Here is a 23356-nt window from a genome sequence, read left to right as displayed (position 1 = left end):
CAAAGAATTGATGCTTTTGAACTATAGTGCTGGAGAAGACTCTTGAGAGTCCCTTGGACTGCAAGGAGATCCAACCAGTCCATCCTAAAGAAAATCAACCTTGAATATTCATTGGAAGGACTGATGCTGAAGCTGAATCTCCAAGTCTCTGGCCACCTGATGCAAAGAGCCGACTCATTGGAAAAAAACCCTGATGCTGGGAAAGATTGAAGGCAGGAGGAGAAGGGGACAACAGAGGATGAGATGGTTGGATGGCATCACAGACTCAATGGACATGAGTCTGAACAAACTCCAGGACACAGTGAAGAACAGAGAAGCCTGGCACACTGCAGTCCACGGGGTCACAGAGTCGGATGCGACTGAATGACAACAGAGATTCACCAATGACAACTTGCCAACAATTTTAGCATCCTTGTAAAACTGAAACGAATCTCTGATATTTAATGCCAGCTGGTCCTCAGATTGGTGAAGTTCAGATATCCTCGGGAGTCAAAGCTCCCTGCCATCTCTCACAGGACCTGATCTAAACTCCCCCTCTCCCTGCCACATCCCAGTTCCCACCACTGTTAGAAGGTGAAAGTGCCTCTGACTTCGCTGGAAAATAGGGACCTTCCATCATTCTCTGCTTCTCCCTCTCCCGCCATCACCTAAATCCACCCATAAGCCTTTCCTCTAGTCTTTGTGGTGTCCCGTTGTCTCCCTAACCCAATCCTATACGGGCACCTGACATCATCTTTATCAGTTTTTCAAACCATCCTCTGTTGACCTATGCTTCACTGGTTCCTTCTCTTTCGACCACAAATGTGCTCAAATCCCTCAGAAAGTACAAAGACCAAATCCTTCCTTGACTCGGCCTTTCCTGCCGGCCTCACTGGATCCCCTTCAGTTTGCAGCCTAATGGCTGGGAGAACAGTCTATATTTTCGGTCCACTTCTTTTCCCTCCTCATTTTGCAACCACCTGCAATCTGTCCCCAGGGCTCTGCTGAAATTGCTCACTGAGCTCCATGCCACCCTCCTCTTAGCCTTTTTGATCTCTGTCCTCCTCACCCTGCAGCATCAGCAACTCTAAGGCTGTACCTTTGTCATCTTCAATTCCTGTTCTATTCAGAATTTTCTCCCTTGGAAGAAATGGCTAACTATATGTTGATCACTGTCATAGCTATGGGCTTCCCAGCTGGCTCAGCAGCTACAGAATTCGCCTGCAATGCGGAAGCAGCAGGAGATGTGGGTTCGTTCCCTGGGTCAGGAAGATCCCCTGGAGGAGAAAATGGCAATCCACCCCAGTTTTCTTGCCAGGATAATCCCATGGACAGAGGAGCCTGGCGGGCTACAGTATGGGGTCGCACAGAATTGGACACGACTTAGTGACTGACTATGCGTGCACATCATAGCTACATTTTTAACTCCATTCCTGGCCTCTGAGTTGCTGTTTTTGCAATTACTTTTGAGAAATTTCAGGCACCTCAGGAGGAGCATGCCACGGAATGCTAATTTTCTACCCCAAGTAGAAGCTTGCTGCTCCTCTCCTACTTCCTGTCCCAGCTGCTAGCACCGCTGTTCTTTCACTCAGATGCTTAAGGGACAAATACCAGAACAGGCACTGTCCCCTCTTCTCAAGTCAGTTGGTCACCACATGTGCTTTACTTTCTCAGATGTGGGTTCTCCTGCACGAGCTCACTGCTTCTGTCTCTGCTGACAATCTGCCTCTCACAGGAATGATCTAACTGGCCTTGTAACTGGATATCCTGGCTCTAGACTTAGTACGTGGGTGTAGTAAAGAACATGGCTTTGGGGGCGGTCACACAAAGCTATGTTCAACTCCCAGTTCCCCACTTTTCCGCTGAGCACATCAGGCAAAATATTTAAACTCTCCTACGTCTATTTCTTCTATAAAATGGGATAACACTACCCACACATAACTCTGTGAGGACTTAATGGACTAACGTATGTAACACATTTAGCACAATGCCTGGCACACAGTACAACCTCAGTAAGTGTTAGCTCCACTTCCCCCATCCCTGCAAATCACCTTCCTTGGAAAGTTCCCTAAAATTAAATTTTGATTCATATGTAAAATGACTTATTCATTCATGAAATTAAATTTTGATTAACTGTTCATAAAATAAAAATAAATCTAGACGATCAAGCATACACCTATCTTTCCAGCCTCATTGCATGTCCTTTCCGAACAGGATCCCTGCTTTCAGTGATTTAGGTGGACATGGCTGCTCATTTGTTGATTCAGCTGACAAGAAGGCAACCTGGTCTGCGGTCTACCAGGTAAACTTCTCCAACAATGTTTCTGCTTCAATGGGAAACCTTCCTGGACTGAGGTTTAAAGATGAAACTTGGTAGGGGGAGGGCAATGTAATGTGCTTGAATTCTCTCTCCTTCCATGCTATCCTCACCGGAGTCTGTAAAAATTAGCATCCTGTTTGGAATTCACCCCCTTGCGTCTTTCCTCCTTATTCCAGTGGCCTCTGCATTTTCATGAGATTGCTATTAGTACTGGCTTCACCTGAACCAACCACTCACTGCTCCCCCTCCTTTCCACATGTTGCTTCCGTGCCCTTCATGTCTCCTATTCCACGGTAATCTCCTGCACTTCCATGTTCAGCCTTCTCACTGAAAGCTCCCTAGACTGCCTGCCTCATGAGCTCACCACTTCCCCTGCTATATTCACCATGGACTATTCTATTTCAGAAGAATGATACACTCCGCTTCTTCCTTGCTTACCAGGGCCATTCCAGGGCTCTTCAGCCCTCCAGGAAAAAAGCCCTGCCTTCTTTCAAGCTCAGGCCACTTGTCTGAGCCATCCTTTATGTCTTTTGATCCCTCTTCCTAATTCATTAAAGACTTTAGCACTGGGATCACTGTCTTCTTTTCTAAGCCTGTCTTGCCATTTATTATCCTGGCTCATTTCAAAGCCCACAGCACACTAGGACTTGATCTTTCGTTTCCGTGACTACATCATTTCCAGTGAACTTCAACTTCACTGGTCTGCAGCTACAGATATGACCACATCCTAGACCTTTTTTTTTTTTAAATCACTTGTAATTTAATTGTGAAATGCTATATCCAAACATCCCACTTTCTATTCATTTCAGTTCAGTTGCTCAGGTGTGTCTCTTTGTGATTCCATGGACTGCAGCACGCTAGGCTTCCCTGTCCATTACCAACTCCCAGAGCTTGCTCAAACTCAAGTCTACTGAGTCAGTGATGCCATCCAACCGTCTCATCCTCTGTCACCCCCTTCTCCTCCTGCCTTCAATCTTTCCCAGCATCAGGGTCTTTCCCAGTGAGTCAGTTCTTCGCATCAGGTGGCCAAAGTTTTGGAGCTTCAGCATCAGTCCCTCCAATGAATAATGAGGACTGGTTTCCTTTAGGATTGACTGGTTTGGTCTCTTTGCAATCCAAGGGGCTCTCAAGAGTCTTCTCCAACATCACAGTTCAAAAGTATCAATTTCTAAAAATTTACTAATTCTCTCACCCAACCATTCTCTTCATAATGTTCTTTGATATTATAGGGACTTCTTTCAGGGAATTTCTCCTTTCATTTCCTTTCTGCTCCAGCTTGGTCTAACATCAAACACTGTCCTGCCCGCATTTCCAAGCCCTATGTGCTGTTGTCCTTCCAGCAGCCCTGTCAAAGCTCCAGGCCAGGCTCCATCTAACTGAGTATCTCACCCATGTCCGTATTTGTGGGGCCGAGTTCTCTCGGAGGAAGTCAGCCCTGAAGACTGATGCCACTGAAACACCCTGGTCTCCCACCCACTTGGTCCTCCACACTGCCCAAGTCCCCTCTTTGCTCCCCTAATGAGTCCTTTCTGTTCTCTTCCGTGACCAGCTGAAACCTGCTCCCCTCAGCACCTCCACTTCCCACTCAGCAGAATATTTCATCTGCGACCTCACAGAGAAAATAGGACCAAGAAAGAGTTCTCTTTGCTTTCATTCACCAAACCTGTACACTTACATATATTTGCCCCCATCTTGTTCTGTTACAACAGAAAAAGTGTCACCTGATCAAATTTTAAATTCACCCCTGCCTATGCTGTGCATCACATTCACTCCAACACTTTCAGGCCTTTCTCTGCCTTACGCTTATCAGCTTTTCCTACTTATTTTCTTTACTGACTCTTCCACAAGAGCAATATCCTCAAGAGCCTCTGAAATCTTCACAAAAAAAAAAAACAGAAAGAAAATAGAAAAAAAAGAAGAAAAGCCCATTCTTCACGTCTCATCTTCCTCTCCTCATAGCCAAGCTTCTTGATTTTTCTGCAGCACCTTCTGTTTTCCATGCACTTATTAATCCACTGTTATCTATGTTCCACTCTCAACGTACTTCACTGGGACTCTACTTGTCATGCACACCAGTGGAGTTATTAGATGCAAAGGATATACTGCCGTCTTGATATTACTTCTCTAAAGTACTTATTACTGTTGATTACTCCCTCCTCTGTTGCCTTTTGACTCTCCCATTATAGAAAATTTCAAAAATTTAGAAATAGGGTCATACCAACATCCAACTTCTATATTTATCAATATATGACTAATCCTATTCATCAACATTCACAGGCTGTCCCCTTCCCAACAGATTCTCTTTAAACAAATCCCTGATATCATATGACTTCTTCTATAAATATGTATGCGTGCATCTCTAAAAGGTCAAACCACTTAAAGTGATCACAAAGGCATTATGACCCCTAAGCTAACAATTCATGATTACAACAAATATTCAGTCAATATTCATATTTCCCTAATAGCTTTCTAATTTTGTAATGGGTTGTTTTCTTGTATCAAGATCTATATAGGATCCATATCTCGAGATTGGCTGAAATGTCTCAAATTTTGTTTTGTTCTATTTTGTTTTGACATATAACTTCCACCTTCCATTTTTTTTCCCTTAAAAAACTATTTTGATTTTTGTTGCTGAAATGAGATGAGTTTTCCTATAGATTTCCCCACAGTCTGGATTTGGCTGATTGCATCCCTGTGGTATTATTTACCATTTTGCATCTGTACCTTCTACTGCCTCTAAATTCAGAGATCTGGTAGACGGATAAGATTCAGATTCAATCTGGGGGACAAACCTACTTCAAAAGTGGCATTATATATTCCCATAATTACAAAGGTGGTTTCTATTTTTAAGATGTTATCAGCAATAATCATTGCTTAGATCACTAGAGGTTGCAAAGTGATAATATTCAAATTTATCATTTCTTTTTCCCATAAAGAAACACTACTCTCATCAAGTATACAGTAACCCTGAAGTACAGATCATATAGAAAAGACAAAATAAACTTTTGATTCTTTCAGAATAAATGACTGATTTTTTCCTTTAGCTATTAGTTTTTAAAATAATAAAGTGGTTTCCTTAATATTCCCCAAAGATAATTAATGGGTTTGTTTTGTTCTTCAGTATCATTATGATCTCAGCCTATTACTCTTAAAGACAGCAGAAGCGTATTCAGCTTGTTTTCCAAACTCGTAAACAAGAAATCTGTAGCACCTGTTAGCATCCTTACTTTCTATTATGATGAAATACTTCAGACTCATTTTATACATTTCCTGCTCCAGATCTAGAATCATTAATTTCTTCAAGGATCTCTGGGTTTTTTTAGAGCCACTGGCATTTAGAAAGCACGATATGGACACCAGAAGAGTCACTGATACCGGATTGATCATTGTTTCTAAACCATTTTGGTAGACAGACATGTGGATATGTATTCTTTTAGATTTAAAGGTAGGAAACACCATGAGTATTTATTGATACATCCAACTCAAACTCAGGATTACAACAGTTTTTACTTAACTTTCTGTACTTGTGTCTTCTTTCAACCCTGCTAATAGTATGAATTCTCAATGACCTCAACCTCACAGCCATCAACATCAAGATACAAATGCAACAGTATCAGAGACAGAAGCAAAGAAACCATCAGCAATATGAATACCGGAAGTAGTTAAACGATTTATTTTTTTGGCGGGGGGGGGGGGACGCGGGGAGTCTTTTTATCCTTAAAATATATCTTTTCTGGAATATATAGTAAAAAATAGAGGGTTTTAAAGTCATTTAGAATTGTCCCATACTGTAAGGTTTTGCCTTCAATTTGAACCACACTAAAGTTGATTTCATGTTACTTCAATGTAAAGGAACCAGTTGTGAAATTTATTACTATGTAAAATAATATTTACATGGTTCTCAAGCCAAATGTACTACCAAGGTATATTCAAGGAAGAATGGCTGTTCCTTTAAGCTGTCAGCCTCTCTATAAATAATAATCTTTGTGTGTGTGGTTCATCTTTCAAACTTTTAAAAATGTTTAAGTAGACATTTAATTTAGGAGATGAGACAAGAAGGCAGAGTAGGACTCGAGCGTAGGAGAACTTGAGCTCAACTCCTCTCATGAAAACAGCAGAATCACAATTGGCTGCTGAACAACTATCAACGAAAAAAGACTTGAACTTACCAAAAGAGATACTGAACACCCAAAGACAGATCGTAGGAGGTGTGCTTTCACAATATGATCAAACTCCATATGTAGCAAGTGTGTGCTAAGTTGCTTCACTCATGTTCAACTCCTTGTGATCCTATGGACCATAGTCTTCCAGGCTCCCCTATCCACAGGATTCTCCAGGCAAGAGTACTGGAGTAGACTGCCATGCCTTCCTCCAGAGGATCTTCCCAACCCAGGTACTGAACCCACGTCTCTTATGTCTCCTGCATCGACAAACAGATTTTTTTACCACTGGCTGGAAAACAGTTCCATTGCAGTGGTTCTCCCACAGGAATGAGAGTTCTGAGCCCCATGTCATTCTCCCCAGCCTGGGGGTCTGGAACCGAGACTAGGAGCTCCGGGAGCATTTGACCTTGAAGGCCAGCAGGCCTCGAGTACAAGAGAGGGACTGGGGCAAACAGAGACTCCACTCTTGAAGGGCACACACAAGATTCCATGTGCACCAGAAAACCTAGACAAACCAGTGACTCCACAGAAGCCTAGGCCAGACCTACCTATGGGTCCTGGAGGATTTACTGGGGAGGCAGGAGTCAGCTGCGGCTCACTGACGAGGAAGCGACCCCGGTGGCAGAGGATCCAGGGAACATTCATCTGTGTGAGCTCTCCCAGAGGTCACCATTTTGGCGCCAAGAACTGGCCGCCCTCAACAGCCCACAGGTTCCAGGGCCAGCATGCCGCAGGCCAAACAACCAACAGAGTGAGAACACAGTACCACCCACGAGCAGACAGGCTGCCCAAAGCCATCTGCGCCAGCAGCCACCTACAAACACACTCTTTGACATGGTCCTACCCACAGAGGGATAAGACTCAGCTCCACCTCCTGAGCAGGCACCAGCCCCTCCCACCAGGAAGCCTGCACAGGCCCCTAAACTAAGCTCACCCACAAGGGAGGTGGGAAACATCAGAAGCAAGAAGAATTACAACCCTAAAGCCTGAGAAACAGAGACCACAGATACGGAAAGTTAGGTAAAATGAGACAGCAGAGAAATATGCTGCAGACGAAGGAAGAAAATAAAGAACAATTAAGTGGAGTGGAGATGCGCAGTTTCCTGAAAAAGAATTCAGAGTAACGGTAGTAAAGATGGTCCAAGATACTGGAAACAGACTGGAGACACAGACCAAGAGGATAGAAGAAATGTTCGATAAAGAGCCACAGAATTGATGCTTTCCAACTGTGGTGCTGCAGAAGACTCTTGAGAGTCCCTTGGACTGCAAGGAGATCAAATCTATGAATCCTAAAGGAAACCAACTCTGAATATTCATTGCAAGGACTGATGCTGAAGCTTAAGCTCCAATACTTTGGCCACCTGATGCAAAGAGCCAACTCACTGGAAAAGACCCTGATGCTGGGAAAGATAGAGGGCAAGAAGAGAAAGGGGTGGCAGGTGTTGAGATGCTTACATAGCATAACCTACTCGATGGACACGAGTTTGAGCAAACTCCAGAAGATAGTGAAGGATGGGGAAGCCTGGTGTGCTGCAGGCCATGGGGTGCAAAGAACTGGACATGACTTAGTGACTGAACAATAGCAACAGGCGCTTTAAAGAACAAACAGAGGAGAACAATACAATAACACTAGAAGGCATAATCGCAGAATAAATGAGGCAAAGAGAATAAGTGACCTGGAGAACACACTGAGGAAATCACTGCTACAGAACAGAATCAAGAAAAAAGAACTAAAAGAAATGACAACATCTAAGAGACCTCTGAGGCAACATTAAATGTACTGATGTTTGCATTATTGGGGACCCAAAAGGAAAAGAGAGGAAAGTATCTGAGAAAATATTTGAGGAGATAATAGCTGAAAACTTTCCTAACACAAAAAAAGAAATAGGCACCCAAATCCAGACACTGCAGAGAGGCCCATGCAGGGAAACATGCTGAGAAAAATAGTACTCCAACTGACAAAAATTAAAGACAAGGAAACCAATATTAAAAGCAATAAATAACATACAAAGGAACTCCCATAAGATTATCAGCTGATTTATCAGCAGAAACTCTGCAGGCCAGAAGGGAGGGACATGACATATTTATTACAAGTGATAAAAGGGAAGAGCCTACAACCAAGAATGCTCTACCTAACGAGGCTCTCATTCTGATCTGATGGAGAAGTCAACAGCTTTACAGACAAGCAAAAGGTAAGAGAATCTAGCACCACTGGACCAGCTTTGTAACAAGTGCAAAAAGAGCTTCTCTAGGAGGAAAAGAAAAAGCCGCAACTAGAAAGAAGAAAATTACTAACAAAAAAGTTCACTGGTTAGGGTAAATATACAATAAAAGAAGGAAATCATTCACACACAAATATACAAAACCAGCAATCATGAGAAGAGGAGAATACAAATGTGGGATGTTTGAAATGCATTTGAAATTAAGAGACCAGTGAACTGTGGTGTTGGAGAAGACTCTTTAGAGTCCCTTGGACTGCAAGGAGATCCAACCAGTCCATCCTAAAGGAGATTAGTCTTGGGTGTTCACTGGAGGGACTGATGCTGAAGCTGACTCCAGTACTTTGGCCACCTCATGTGAAGAGTTGACTCATTAGAAAAGACCGTGATGCTGGGAGGGATTGGGGACAGGAGGAGAAGGGGACAATAGAGGATGAGCTGGTTGGATGGCATCACCGACTCGATGGACATGAGTTTGAGTGAACTCTGGGAGTTGGTGATGGACAGGGAGGCCTGGCGTGCTGTGATTCACAAGGTCACAAAGAGTCGGACACGACTGAGTGACTGAACTGAACTGACTGGACATAAAACAACCTTGGATACATACAGATTGCTATATCAAAACCTTATGGTAACCACAAGCCAAAAATGTACAATAGATATATACATAAACAATAAAAAAAGCAATCCAAACACAGTACTCAAGATACTCATCAAATCACAAAAGAGAACAAAAGAGGAAAGAAAGAAAAAAGACCTACAAAAACAAAACCAAAACATTTAAGAAAATGCAAATAGAAACACATATATCAATCAGTTCAGTTCAGTTCAGTCGCTCAGTTGTGTCTGACTCTTTGCGACCCCATGAATCACAGCACGCCAGGCCTCCCTGTTCATCACCATCTCCCGGAGTTCACTCAGACTCACGTCCATCGAGTCCGTGATGCCACCCAGCCATCTCATCCTCGGTCATTCCCTTCTCCTCCTGCCCTCAATCCCTCCCAGCATCAGAGTTTTTTCCAATGAGTCAACTCTTCTCATGAGGTGGCCAAAGTACTGGAGCTTCAGCTTTAGCATCATTCCTTCCAAGGAAATCCCAGGGCTGATCTCCTTTAGAATGGACTCGTTGGATCTCCTTGCAGTCCAAGGGACTCTCAAGAGTCTTCTCCAACACCACAGTTCAAAAGCATCAATTCTTCGGTGCTCAGCCTTCTTCAAAGTCCAATTCTCACATCCATACATGGCCACAGGAAAAACCATAGCCTTGACTAGACGGACCTTAGTCAGCAAAGTAATGTCTCTGCTTTTGAATATGCTATCTAGGTTGGTCATAACTTTCCTTCCAAGGAGTAAGCGTCTTTTAATTTCATGGCTGCAGTCACCATCTGCAGTGATTCTGGGGCCCCAAAAAATAAAGTCTGACACTGTTTCTACTGTTTCCCCATCTATTTGCCATGAAGTGATGGGACCGGATGCCACGATCTTCGTTTTCTGAATGTTGAGCTTTAAGCCAACTTTTTCACTCTCCTCTTTCACTTTCATCAAGAGGCTTTTTAGCTCCTCTTCCCTTTCTGCCATAAGGGTGGTGTCATCTGCATATCTGAGGTTATTGATATTTCTCCCAGCAATCTTGATTCCAGCTTGTGCTTCTTCCAGGCCAGTGTTTCTCATGATGTACTCTGCATAGAAGTTAAATAAGCAGGGTGACAATATTCAGCCTTGACGTACTCCTTTTCCTATTTGGAACCAGTCTGTTGTTCTATGTCCAGTTCTAACAATGCTTCCTGGCCTGCATACAGATTTCTCAAGAGGCAGGTCAGGTGGTCTGGTATTCCCATCTCTTTCAGAATTTTCCACAGTTGATTATGATCCACACAGTCAAAGGCTTTGGCATAGTCAATAAAGCAGAAATAGATGTTTTTCTGGAATTCTCTTGCTTTTTCCATGATCCAGCGGATGTTGGCAATTTGATCTCTGGTGCCTCTGCCTTTTCTAAAACCAGCTTGAACGTCAGGGAGTTCACGGTTCATGTATTGCTGAAGCCTGGCTTGGAGAATTTTGAGCATTACTTTACTAGAGTGTGAGATGAGTGCAATTGTGCGGTAGTTTGAACATTCTTTGGCATTGCCTTTCTTTGGAATTGGAATGGAAACTGACCTTTTCCAGTCCTGTGGCCACTGCTGAGTTTTCCAAATTTGCTGGCATATTGAGTGCAGCACTTTCACAGCATCATCTTTCAGGATTTGAAACAGTGTTCAATTGGAATTCCATCACCTCCACTAGCTTTGTTCGTAGTGATGCTTTCTAAGGCCCACTTGACTTCACATTCCAAGATGTCTGGTTCTAGATTAGTGATCACATCATCATGATTATCTGGGTCGTGAAGATCTTTTTTGTATAGTTCTTCCGTGTATTCTTGCCACCTCTTCTTAATATCTTCTGCTTCTGTTAGGTCCATACCATTTGTGTCCTTTATCGAGCCCATCTTTGCATGAAATGTTCCCTTGGTATCTCTAATTTTCTTGAAGAGATCTCTAGTCTTTCCCAATCTGTTGTTTTCTCTATTTCTTTGCAATGATCGCTGAAGAAGGCTTTCTTATCTCTTCTTGCTATTCTTTGGAACTCTGCATTCAGATGCTTATATCTTTCCTTTTCTCCTTTGCTTTTTGCCTCTCTTCTCTTCACAGCTATTTGTAAGGCCTCCCCAGACAGCCATTTTGCTTTTTTGCATTTCTTTTCCATGGGGATGGTCTTGATCCTTGTCTCCTGCGCAATGTCACGAACCTCCGTCCATAGTTCATCAGGCACTCTATCTATCAGATCTAGGCCCTTAAATCTATTTCTCACATCCACTGTATAATCATAAGGGATTTGATTTAGGTCATACCTGAATGGTCTAACGGTTTTCCCTACTTTCTTCAATTTAAGTCTGAATTTGGTAATACGGAGTTCATGATCTGAGCCACATTCAGCTCCTGGTCTTCTTTTTGCTGACTGTATAGAGCTTCTCCATCTTTGGCTGTGTAGAATATAATCAATCTGATTTCGGTGTTGACCATCTGGTGATGTCCATGTGTAGAGTCTTCTCTTGTGTTGTTGGAAGAGGGTGTTTGCTATGACCAGTGCCTTCTCTTGGCAAAACTCTATTAGTCTTTGCCCTGCTTCATTCCGCATTCCAAGGCCAAATTTGCCTGTTACTCCAGGTGTTTCTTGACTTCCTACTTTTGCCTTCCAGTCCCCTATAATGAAAAGGACATCTTTTTTTGGGTGTTAGTTCTAAAAGGTCTTGTAGGTCTTCATAAAACTGTTCAACTTCAGCTTCTTCAGCATTACTGGTTGGGGCATAGACTTGGATAACTGTGATATTGAATGGTTTGCCTTAGAGACGAACAGAGATCATTCTGTCATTTTTGAGACTGCATCCAAGTACTGTATTTCGGACTCTTTTGTTGACCATGATGGCTACTCCATTTCTTCTGAGGGATTCCTGCCCACAGTAGTAGAAGCGCGGGTGGCTGCGAAAGCCAGCGCACTAAGCATGGGCGGCTGCGAGAGCCAGCGCAGTAAGCACGGCTGAGAGGAGCTACCCTGTGTCGGAGGTCAGGGGCAGTGGCCGAGAGGAGATACCCCACGTCCGAGGTCAGGGGCAGCCGGAAAGAGACACCCCGTGTCCGAGGTCAGGGGCGGCAGCTGGGAGGAGCCACCTCGCACCCGTGGTCAGGAGCAGTGACCCTGAGGAGCCACCCCGAGCCCGAGGCTAGGGAGGGCAGCTGGAAGGAGCCACCCACGCGCCCGAGGCCAGGGCCCACAGCCGGGAGGAGCATCCCGAGGAGCAGTGGCTGAGCAGGCACAGGAGGACCTAGAGGAGCTATCCCACTTTGAAGGTCAGGAACGGTGGCAGTAAGGAGATAACCCTCATCCAAGGTAAGGAGCAGCGCTGTGCTTTGCTGGAGCAGCCGTGAAGAGATACTCCCACATCCAAGGTAAGAGGAACCTAAGTAAGATGGTAAGTGTTGCAAGAGGGCATCAGAGGGCAGACACACTGAAACCATACTCACAGAAAACTAGTCAATCTAATCACACTAGGACCACAGCCTTGTCTAACTTAATGAAACCAAGCCATGCCCGTGGGGCAACCCAAGACGGGCGGGTCATGGCGGAGAGGTCTGACAGAACGTGGTCCACTGGAGAAGGGAATGGCAAGCCACTTCAGTATTCTTGCCTTGAGAACCCCATGAACAGTATGAAAAGGCAAAATGATAGGATACCAAAAGAGGAACTCCCCAGGTCAGTAGGTGCCCAATATGCTACTGGAGATCAGCGGAGAAATAACTCCAGAAAGAACGAAGGGATGGAGCCAAAGCAAAAACAATACCCAGTTGTGGATGTGACTGGTGATAGAAGCAAGATCCGATGCTGTAAAGAGCAATATTGCATAGGAACCTGGAATGTCAGGTCCATGAATCAAGGCAAATTGGAAGAGGTCAAACAAGAGATGGCAAGGGTGAACGTCGACATTCTAGGAATCAGCGAACTAAAATGGACTGGAATGGGTGAATTTAACTCATATATATCAATACTTACTTTTAATGAAAATGAATGAAATGAAAATTTAATGAAATGAATGAAATCAAAAGACACAGACTTGCTTGAATAGATACAAAAACAAAACCAGTATATACGCTGTCTACAAGAGACTCACTTCAGACCTAGGAACACATACAGGCTGAAACTGAGGGGATGGAAAAAGATAGTCCATGCAAATGGAAATCAAATATCGTAACAGACAATATAGACTTCAGAACAGACTATTACAAGAGACAAGGAAGGACATTACATGGTGATCAAGGGATCAATCCAATAAGACATAACAATTGTAAGTATTTATGCACCCAACACAGAAGCACCTCAGTACATAAGACAAGCACCAATAGACACTAAAAGGATAATAGACAGTAACACAGTAATAGTGGGGGACTTTAACACCCCACTTACAATAATGGACAGATCATCCAGACAGAAAATTAATAAGGAAACACAAGCCTTAAATGAAACATCAGACCAGCTGGATTTAACTGATATTTATAGAGCATTCCATCCGAAAGCAGCAGAATACACATTCTTCTCAAGTGCATGTGAAACTTTCTCTGGGACAGATCACATGCTGGGCCATAAAGCAAGCCTTGATAAGTGTAAAAAAATGAAAACATCAAACATCTTTTCTGACAGGAATGATATGACATTAGAAATCAACTATAAGAAAAAAAAGTTGTAAAAGCCACAAACACATGGAGGCTAAGCAACATGCTACTAACCAACTAATGGATGACTGAAGAAATCAATGAGGAAATACCAAATAAACAGTCAAACCTTACACCCAAAGCCACTAGAAGAAGAATAAATAAAGCACAAAGCTAGTATAAGGAAAGAAATAAAAGATCAGAACAGAAATAAATGAAATAAAGAAAACAATAGAAAAAAACTCAGTGAAAGTAAAAGTTGGTTCTCTGAAAAGAGAAACAAAATTGATAGGTCTTTAACTAGACTCATCAGGAAAAAGAGGGCTCAAATTAACACCACTAGAAATAAAACAGGAGAAGTTACAACTGACATCACATACATATAAATGATCATAAAAGCCTACTATAAGCAACTCTATGCCAATAAAATGGACAACCTAGAAAAAATGGACAAATTCTTAGAAAGATACAATCTACAAATACTGAACCAGGAAGACACAGAAAATATTAACAGAACAATTACAAGCACTGAAAGTGAAACTATGATTTAAAAACTCCCAACAAACACAAGTCCAGGACCAAATGGCTTCATAGGAAAATTCTATCAAACACTGAGAGAAGTGTGTGCATGCATGCTCAGGCATGTCCGACTCTTTGTGACCCCATGGGCTAAAGTCCACCAGGCTCCTCTGTCCATAGGATTCTTCCAGCAAGAATACTGGAGTGGGTTACCGTTTTCTCCTCCAAGGGATCTTCCTGGCCCTACGATCTAACCTGTGTATCAATGCAGTGTCTCCTGTACTGCATGCAAGATTTTTCACCACTGAGCCACTGGGGAAACCCACAGTTAGAGAAGAGGTAACACCTATACTTCTGAAACTATTTCAAAAAATTGCAGAGGAAGGAACGCTCCCAGACTAATTCTATGAAATAGCACCCTGACACCAAAACCAGACAAAAATATCATAAAAAAAGAAAACTGCAGGCCAATATCACTGATGGACTTAGGTGCAAAAATCCTCAACACAATACTAGCAAACATAATTCCTACATTAAAAGGATCATACACTTTGATCAAGTAGGATTTATCTAGGGATGCAAGAATTTCTCAATATCTACAAATCAGTGTGATGCATCACACTAACAAACTGGAGAATAAAAACCATATGATCATCTCAACAGATGCAGAAAAAAACTTTTTAAAAAATTCAGCATCCACTTACGATAAAAAAACTCTCTAAATGGTGCACATAGAAGGAACCTATGTCAACATAATAAAAGCCATATATGACAAACCCACAGCTAACACCACACTCTATGAGGAAATGCTGAAAGCATTTACTTTGGACCAGGAACAAGACAAGAATGTCCACTCTTGCCACTTTTATTCAACATAGGTTTGGAAGCTCTAATCACAGCAATCAGGGGAGAAAAAGTAATAAAAAGCATTCAAGTTGAAAAAAGAAGTAGTAAAACTGTCACTGTTTGCAGATGACATGATACTACATATAGTTCAGGATGAGGGACACGTACACCTGTGGCTGATTCATGTCCATGTATGGCAAAAACCACCACAATATTGTGAAGTAACTAGCCTCCAATTAAATAAATTCATTAAAAAAAGAAAATCCTAAAGACGCTACCAGAAAACTACTAAAACTCATCAATGAACTTGGTAAAGTTGCAGGATACACAACTTTAATACACAGAAATCTCATGCATTTTACACACTAACAACGAAAGATCACCAGGAGAAATTAAGGCAACAATCCCATTTACCACTGCACCAAAAAGGATAAAATACCTAGGAACAAATCTACATAAGGAGAAAAAGACCTGTACTTTGAAAACTATAAGAGGTTGATGAAAGAAATCAAAGATGATACAAACAGATGGAAAGATATACCATGTTCTTGAATTAGAAGAATCAAAGTTGTCAAGATGAATATACTACTGAAGGCAATTTACAGGTTCAGTGCAATTCCTATTAAAGCACCAATGGTATTTTTCATAGAACTAGACAAAAACCAAAGTAAACCTGAGAAAGAAAAACGGAGCTGGAGGAAGCAGGCTCCCTGACTTCACACTACACTACAAAGCCACAGTCATCAAAACAGCATGAAATTGGTGCAAAAACAAAAATATAGATCCATGGAACAAGACAGAAAGCCTGGAGATAAACCCACGCACCTATGGGCACCTTATCTTTGACAAACGAGGCGAGAATATACAATGGAGAAAAGGCAGTTTCTTCAATTAGTGTTGTTGAATAAAGTTGACTACATGTCCACTACACGTGAAAGAATGAAATTAGAACATTCTTTAACACCATACACAAAATAAGCTCCCCTCAGAGGAAAACACAGGCAGAACATTGACATAAATCACAGCGATATCTTTTTGAAAATAAAACCAAAAATAAACTAGTGGGACCAAATTAAACTTAAAAGCTTTTGCACCACAAAGGAAACTATAAACAAAACCAAAAGACAATCCACAGAATGGAAGAAAATATTTGCAAATGATGCAATCAACAAGGGATTAATCCTCCAAATATATAAATAGCTCACGCAGCTCAGAATAAAAACAAACAAACAATCCGATCAAGAAATGGGCCGAAGATATAAAGAGACATTTTTCCCAAGAAGATAAACAGATGTCCCGAAAGCATATGAAAAGATGCTCAACATTGCTAACCCTTCAGTTCAGTTCAGTTCAGTTCAGTCACTCAGTATTGTCCGATTCTTTGCGACCCCATGAATCGCAGCACGCCAGGCCTGCCTGTCTGTCACCAACTCCCACAGTTCACTCAGACTCACGTTCATCGAGTCAGTGATGCCATCCAGCCATCTCATCCTCTGTCGTCCCCTTCTCCTCCTGCTCCCAATCCCTCCCATAGAGAAATGCAAATCAAAACTACAATGACATACCACCTCATGCTAGTCAGAATGGCTATCATCAAAAAGACTACAAACAATAAATGCTGGAGAGGGTCTGGAGAAAAGGGAACTCTCCTATGCTATTGGTGGGATGTAAATTGGTACAACCATTATAAAGCACAGTATGGGGGTTTCTTAAACAGCTAAAAATAGAGTCACCATATGATCCAGCAATCCCACTCGGGCATATATTGGAACAAAACCAAAATTTAAAATAAATAAATAAATAAATAAAAGTAAAGTATGTATTAAAAAAAAAAGAAAAGATACATACACCCCATGTTTATAAACAGTACTGTTTATAATAGGCAAGACATGGAGGCAACTTAAATGTCCATCAACGGAGGAATGGATAAGGAAGATATGGTACATATATACAACAGAATATTACTCAGCAATAAAAAAGAGTGAAATGCCATTTGCAGCAACATGGACGGACTTAGATACTGCCGTACTGAGTGAAGTACGTCAGACACAGAGAGACAAATATCACATGTCACTAACATGTGGAATCTAAAAAAGGAAGGGGGTAAAGTGAACTTTTTACAAAACAGAAGTAGAGTCAGAGATGTAGAACACAAACTTATAGTTACCAGGGCATAAGTTCAGTTCAGTCCAGTTCAGTTCAGTCACTCAGTCATGCCCGACTCTCTGCGACCCCATGAATCGCAGCACGCCAGGCCTCCCTGTCCCATCACCATCTCCCAGAGTTCACTCAGAGGGCATAAGTAGGGGAGGGATAAACTGGGAGGTTGGGATTTGCATATATATATGTCACATTATATCTATATTACATATATATGTAATGTACATATGTAATATAGCTATAAATACATTACTACTATAACTACTATATATAAAATAGATAATAATAAGAATCTACTGTTCAGCACAGGGAACTATACTCAATACTCTGCAATGACCTATATGGGAAAATAATCTAAAAAATAGTATGGCTATATGTGTATGAATAACTGATTCACTTTGCTGTATATCTGAAACTAACACAACATTGTAAATCAACAATACTCCAAAAAAAATTTTTTTAAAGATACATGTACCCTAATGTTCACTGCAGTACTATTTACAATAGCTGAAACATAGAAGCGACGTAAATGTCCACAGACAGAGAGTGGATAAAGAGGATGCGGTACATAATACATAATGGAATAGTACTCAGTCATAACAAAGAATAATACCATTTGCAGCACACCTAGAGATTATTACACTAAGCGAAGTAATCAGACAGAAATACAAACATCATATGATATCACTTGTATGTGGAATCTAAAACAATGATACACATGGACCTATTTACAATACAGAAACAGACTCACAGACTTCAAAAGCCAACTTATGGTTCCCAAAGGGGAAAAGTGGGGGAGGCATACATCAGGAGATTGAGACTGACTCGCACACACTACTGTATAGCCCAGGGAGCTCTACTCAGTATCCTATAATAAACTAAATGGGAAAACAACCTGAAAAGGAACTGAATCACTGTGCTGGACTCCTAAAACTAACACAACATTGCAAATCAACTATAAAACAAAAATTAAATTTAAAAAACGTCTAAGTTAATAGTAAATGATGACAACCAACTGTTTACATGTTTCTCCACCTTGCTCTTCTCATTTAAAAAATATATCCTAGAGATCACTTCATAAGAGTACAAGAACATCTTCATTCCTTTCTACGCCTGAATAGTACTCCCTCACGTGGACATGCCATACTTTTGATTTGTTCAGTGTCCTACTGACGGGCTTTTGGGTTTTTCCCAGTGTTCTGCGATTCAAGGTAGTCTTTCTCTATCAAGAAATCTCTCTGTGTAAGTCTTTTTCTCATTTATTGCTAGTATATCTTTGGCATTAGAATCCTAGAAGTGGGAACTGCTCTACCAATGAGCAAATATGTATTCATTATTTTTAGATATTGCCAAATTCCCCTCCCTAGTGTTGTACCATTTGTATGTCCAATGACATTGTAGGAGAATGGTTGTCTTCTTTCAGTCTCACCACAGAGAATGCTATCTTCTGGATTTATATCAATCTCATAGTTGAAAAAAGGTTTCTCAACTTGCTTTTAGTGTGAATTTCTAGTGTGGTTGTTTTTCATGCAGCTAAGAGGCAACTCTGTCCTCTTGACACGGTCTCTTTTCATTAATATCCTGGAAGCCCCATTTGCAAACAATTCTATTTTTTCCCATTTCTTGGGCTGTTAATTTTTAATCTTCTTTTCTACTTCCACAACTCCTATTTCCTAAATATTTTCTTTCTCTGCATTGTGTTTCAGCATTTCTTTTACGACCCACTCCTTGGACTTAATAATCATTGTTATTCTTGTTGCAATTAAGTCCATTCCTGCAGTCCCAAAGGCTCCCTCTTCTTCTGTCCCAATTCTCAAACTGCGCAGTGAAGGCTGTGAACTGTGCCTCCCAGGCACCATAAACCCAACCTGTATGTTTCCCCTTACCATCACGCCCTTCTTTGGGCATTGCTCAGCACAATGAATGGCACCCCAGATCTCCAGCTGCCCCAGTCTTAAACCGGGGCTCTTTTCTGCTGACTCTCCCTCTCTCACCTTTCTTGAATCAAATCAATTGCCAAATTCTGTGACTTTTTCCTCACAAATGATTCTTGAACCCATCTATTCTCCATTTCAAATTCCTGATCTAAGCCACTGTTGTTTCTTCCCTGGACTCCTGCACCTTTCTTGTAGGTGGCCTTTCCTAGTTCTTCTTGCTCCCAAACATGATCAGAACTACCTTTAAAAGAACAAATCAGAGGACTACCTTGGTGGCACAGTGGATAAGAATCTGCCGGCCAGTGCAGCTGATCCTCGTTTGATCCCTCATCCAGGAAGATCCTACATGCCCTGGAGCACGTGAGCGCATTCGCCATACTACTGAGCCTGCGCTCTAGGGCCCATGTGCTGCAGCCACTGAGCCTGCGCTCTAGGGCGCATGCGCCACAGCTACTGAAGCCCACGTGCCTAGAGACTGTGCTCTGCAACAAGAGAAGACACTGAGATAAGAAGCCCGTGTACCTCAATGAAGAGTAGTCCCCACGCACAGCAATCAGAGAAAGCCCATGCAAAGCAATAAAGATCAGCACAGTCATAAATAAATAAACATATTTTTAAAGTACAAATAAGACAGTGCCATTTACTCATTTGAAAACCACCAAAACTCAGGAAGTCCCTAAAACCCGAACGTCCAAAACCAAGAAACCCATCTCAAGTCCTGTATTTCCATAGATACAGATGTACATAACCACTGCAAAGCTCTGGATACTCAAAACTGAAGTGATAACAGGGGGTACACGTCTGGGGAGAAGGCTAGGATCAAAGTCAATGAAGGGGATGCCATGGGCAGGCTTAGTGTTGGTGAAGAAGGACTTGTTTTTATCATTATTTGCATTGTCTGAATTTTTACAATGAGAGTATTCTCCAGTAACATATATTACTTATATATGTTAAATTAAATGGACTGAGAAAGTGAGCCTTAACTAGCTCACACACCAGACAGTTGTATGAATTCCCAATGTCAGGTAGCCTAGAAGAGACTTCAGGCTCCCCACAATTCCTTGCAGGGGACAACACTGTCCTCTTGCCTAGGTGCAACCTGGGAAAGGAAATCAAGGTGTGCTCACCTTTGTAGTCCACAGTTTGACGGTCCAGTCAAATGACGATGTGACAAACAGGTGTGAGAAGTCGATTGGGCCCACTGCCATGTGGCAGTTAATTCCTGTCACTGGCCCTTGGTGGCCTTCAAAGACTTCCCCGATGCCGGCTTTGCTGCATGAAGACCACACAAGACAAGAGTTTCAGTGACCTTCACAAATCAGTGACTGCTTTTAAGGAAAAAAACAAAACAAGCTTGTCTCTGCATGGTTGCTTCTCCATAATTTAGCACAGCCATAAACCACCAGACTTGAAACTCACTGCCACAGTTACGTCAAGAGAAATAAATGCGAGCCTGCTCTCAGTGATTTGAAACAACATGGCGCAATAACATCTTTTTAATCTTCAGAATTGAACATCGACTTAATCCTCTTTAGGAGCATTTCAAAGCCCATCACTGCTGATGAAGCTATTGATACTTTGATGGAAAACACACACAGTCAACCATCCACATCCACTGATGCTTGTGATATGGAGGGGAAGCTATGCCGTGCCATTTTTAGATGGGACTTGAACATCCTTAGATTTTGGTACCTGCAAGGGCTCCTGGAACCAATTCCCCATGGATTCAGATACCAGGGGACAACTATATACTCAGATCCCAGAGCTTTCATAGTTATAATAAGATGATTCTATTCTTGTGATGACATTTGGCACAACTTCCATTTTAACTCCTTTTAGAGAAGACTTAAGACCTGGGTTAGATCCCTGGGTCAGGAAGATCCCCTGGAGAAGGAAATGGCAACTCACTCCAGTACTCTTGCTTGGAAGATTCTATGGACGGAGGAGCCTGGCAGGCTACAGCCCATGGGGTTGCAAAGAGTCAGACACGACTGAGCAACTTCACTTTCACTTTGGCTATAAAACTTCACATATCCTTGAGTACATGTATTTATCCTTTCAACAAAATGTTTTTTTTTCTTTAAAGTTTATTATTATTGTTTTTGATGTGGGCCATTTTTAAAGTGTTTATTGAATTGGTTACAGCATTGCTTCTGTGTTTTTTTCTGTTTTGGTTTTTTGGTCACCAGGCATTTGAGAACCTGGCTCCTCCACCGGGGATCAAACCCACACCCCTTGCATTGGAAGACAAAGCCTTAACCACTGGACCTCCAGGGAAGTCCCTCAAGAAAATTTCTTAAATTAGGTTGACGCTCCTGAAAATGTAAAACTTGGTGGAAACCCTTGTTGTCACAAAAATCATAGGCAAAGTAACTTAAATGTAATACAGAGGAAACTATGTTTTCACTGAAAGGAAGAGAGTAATTTACAAATCCACTAAATGTAAACTCCGTAAGGGCTGGTGCCTTGTTTTCCTTGTTGCACAGTGTAGTAAGTGTCCAATAAACACTTGATGAACAAAACAGCAAAAGAAGAGACAAACTCCTGCCTTTCTCCCCAAGAAAAGCACATTTGAGAAATGGTGATACACAGTTTGAAAGTTATCCACAGACATATGTCATTTCTTTAACTAAGCTGGGATTGTTTCTATCACCCATTATTATACAACAGTCTGCATGCAATAACACCCAATTAAAAAATACATCAAAATGCTGTATTTTGGTTATACAAAGTTAAGTATACACAAGTATACACAAGGTTATAAATATGACAAATACAGAGAGGTTGTGGCTTCTAAATATTACATCACAAAGAGTGAAAATGAACTAAGTTATCAAAGCATGTGAGCTTCTGGGCCACCAGTAAATGTCAGTGTGTTGAGCAAAATTCGAAATCACTAGCCAAGTGCTGTAGTGTAACAAGCACTCAAAAACTATGCCTGGTAAAACTGCCAACAGCAGTTCTACATGTGATCACTTACATTTGTTCTAGAGAACTCGAGGAACTGATCTTTGGAGTGGCCCCAGGTGAGATTCCACTCGCCCTTAACAGCATCCTGAAAGGGTTTATAGGGTGCAAAATGAGGACCTTATTTGATTTATGGAAGTGGATTTGCACCTTTTCCATGTTAGGTGAAAAACAGAAATTTCACACCTCTCCTCTGTAGCCCTATAGGACCCATTTAAGTTTACTATGAAGCCAAACGCCTGTGACTTTATAACTTTACTAAGATCTGTGTTTTATATTTCAGACGGATGGACAAATGTAAAAAGCAAAATCAAGCTTGCTGGAAAATGACTTGTGGTTTGTACCTTGCGTGCATGCTAAGTCGCTTCAGTCGTGTCTGATTCTTTGAGGCCCCGTGGGCTGTAGCCCGCCAGGCTCCCCTGTCCATGGGATTCTCCAGGCAAGAATACTGGAGTGGGTTGCCATGCCCTTCTCCAGGGGATCTTCCCAACCCAGGGATTGGACCCACATCTCTTACGTCATCGGCAGGCAGGTTCTTTACCACTAGTGCCACCTGGGACGCCCCTTAGGTCCCCTTCTTTTGAACAGTGCATCTTCTGATTGTGCTTGAAAAGGAAAAGAGCCACAGAGCAAAAACATTCATCATGAAAATGGTTACTCACATTAGAGAATTTTCACACACACACAAAAAATCTGAAAAGTTATCACTGAACATGTTCTGGAGCCCTCACAGATAACTAAGGCCCCGGGTTAAGGGAACTGAACCTGTGTCCTGCCGATTCTAATAAATAGATAAACCTGTGAACCTTTGTTTGGTCCACTGTGCATTCTGTGCTTCTCTCCTTCCATTTACGACATTCCACCTGCCTTGCAGGTGTTTATGTGTTTACCTTTCCCACCATCATCAGTTTCTTGGAGATAGGAACAGGCTTAAATGATGTCTGCATGCCTGGCAAGGTCTAGCAATGCCCTTTGCTGAGAGTAGTTGTGCAGCGAACATTTCCAA

General features: G+C 41.9%; 1 protein-coding gene across 11 annotated transcripts in view; it reads right to left on the bottom strand.

Moving 5' to 3' along the window:
- The window catches only part of DYNC1I1 (dynein cytoplasmic 1 intermediate chain 1), a 581233-nt gene that overhangs the window by 55524 nt on the left and 502353 nt on the right, over window positions 1–23356 (bottom strand). For all 11 annotated transcript variants that reach the window (XM_069587460.1, XM_069587454.1, XM_069587461.1 and 8 more), the window contains one exon: window positions 20511–20655. In XM_069587460.1, the coding sequence (XP_069443561.1) occupies window positions 20511–20655 (145 nt within the window). The remainder of the gene's footprint in view (window positions 1–20510; window positions 20656–23356) is intronic.

This window comes from Ovis canadensis, chromosome 4 (genome assembly GCF_042477335.2).
Source record: "Ovis canadensis isolate MfBH-ARS-UI-01 breed Bighorn chromosome 4, ARS-UI_OviCan_v2, whole genome shotgun sequence".
Classification (NCBI taxonomy): Eukaryota; Metazoa; Chordata; class Mammalia; order Artiodactyla; family Bovidae; genus Ovis; species Ovis canadensis.
Note: the sequence above shows the minus strand (reverse complement) of the source record. Positions and strands in the feature narration are given on the sequence as shown.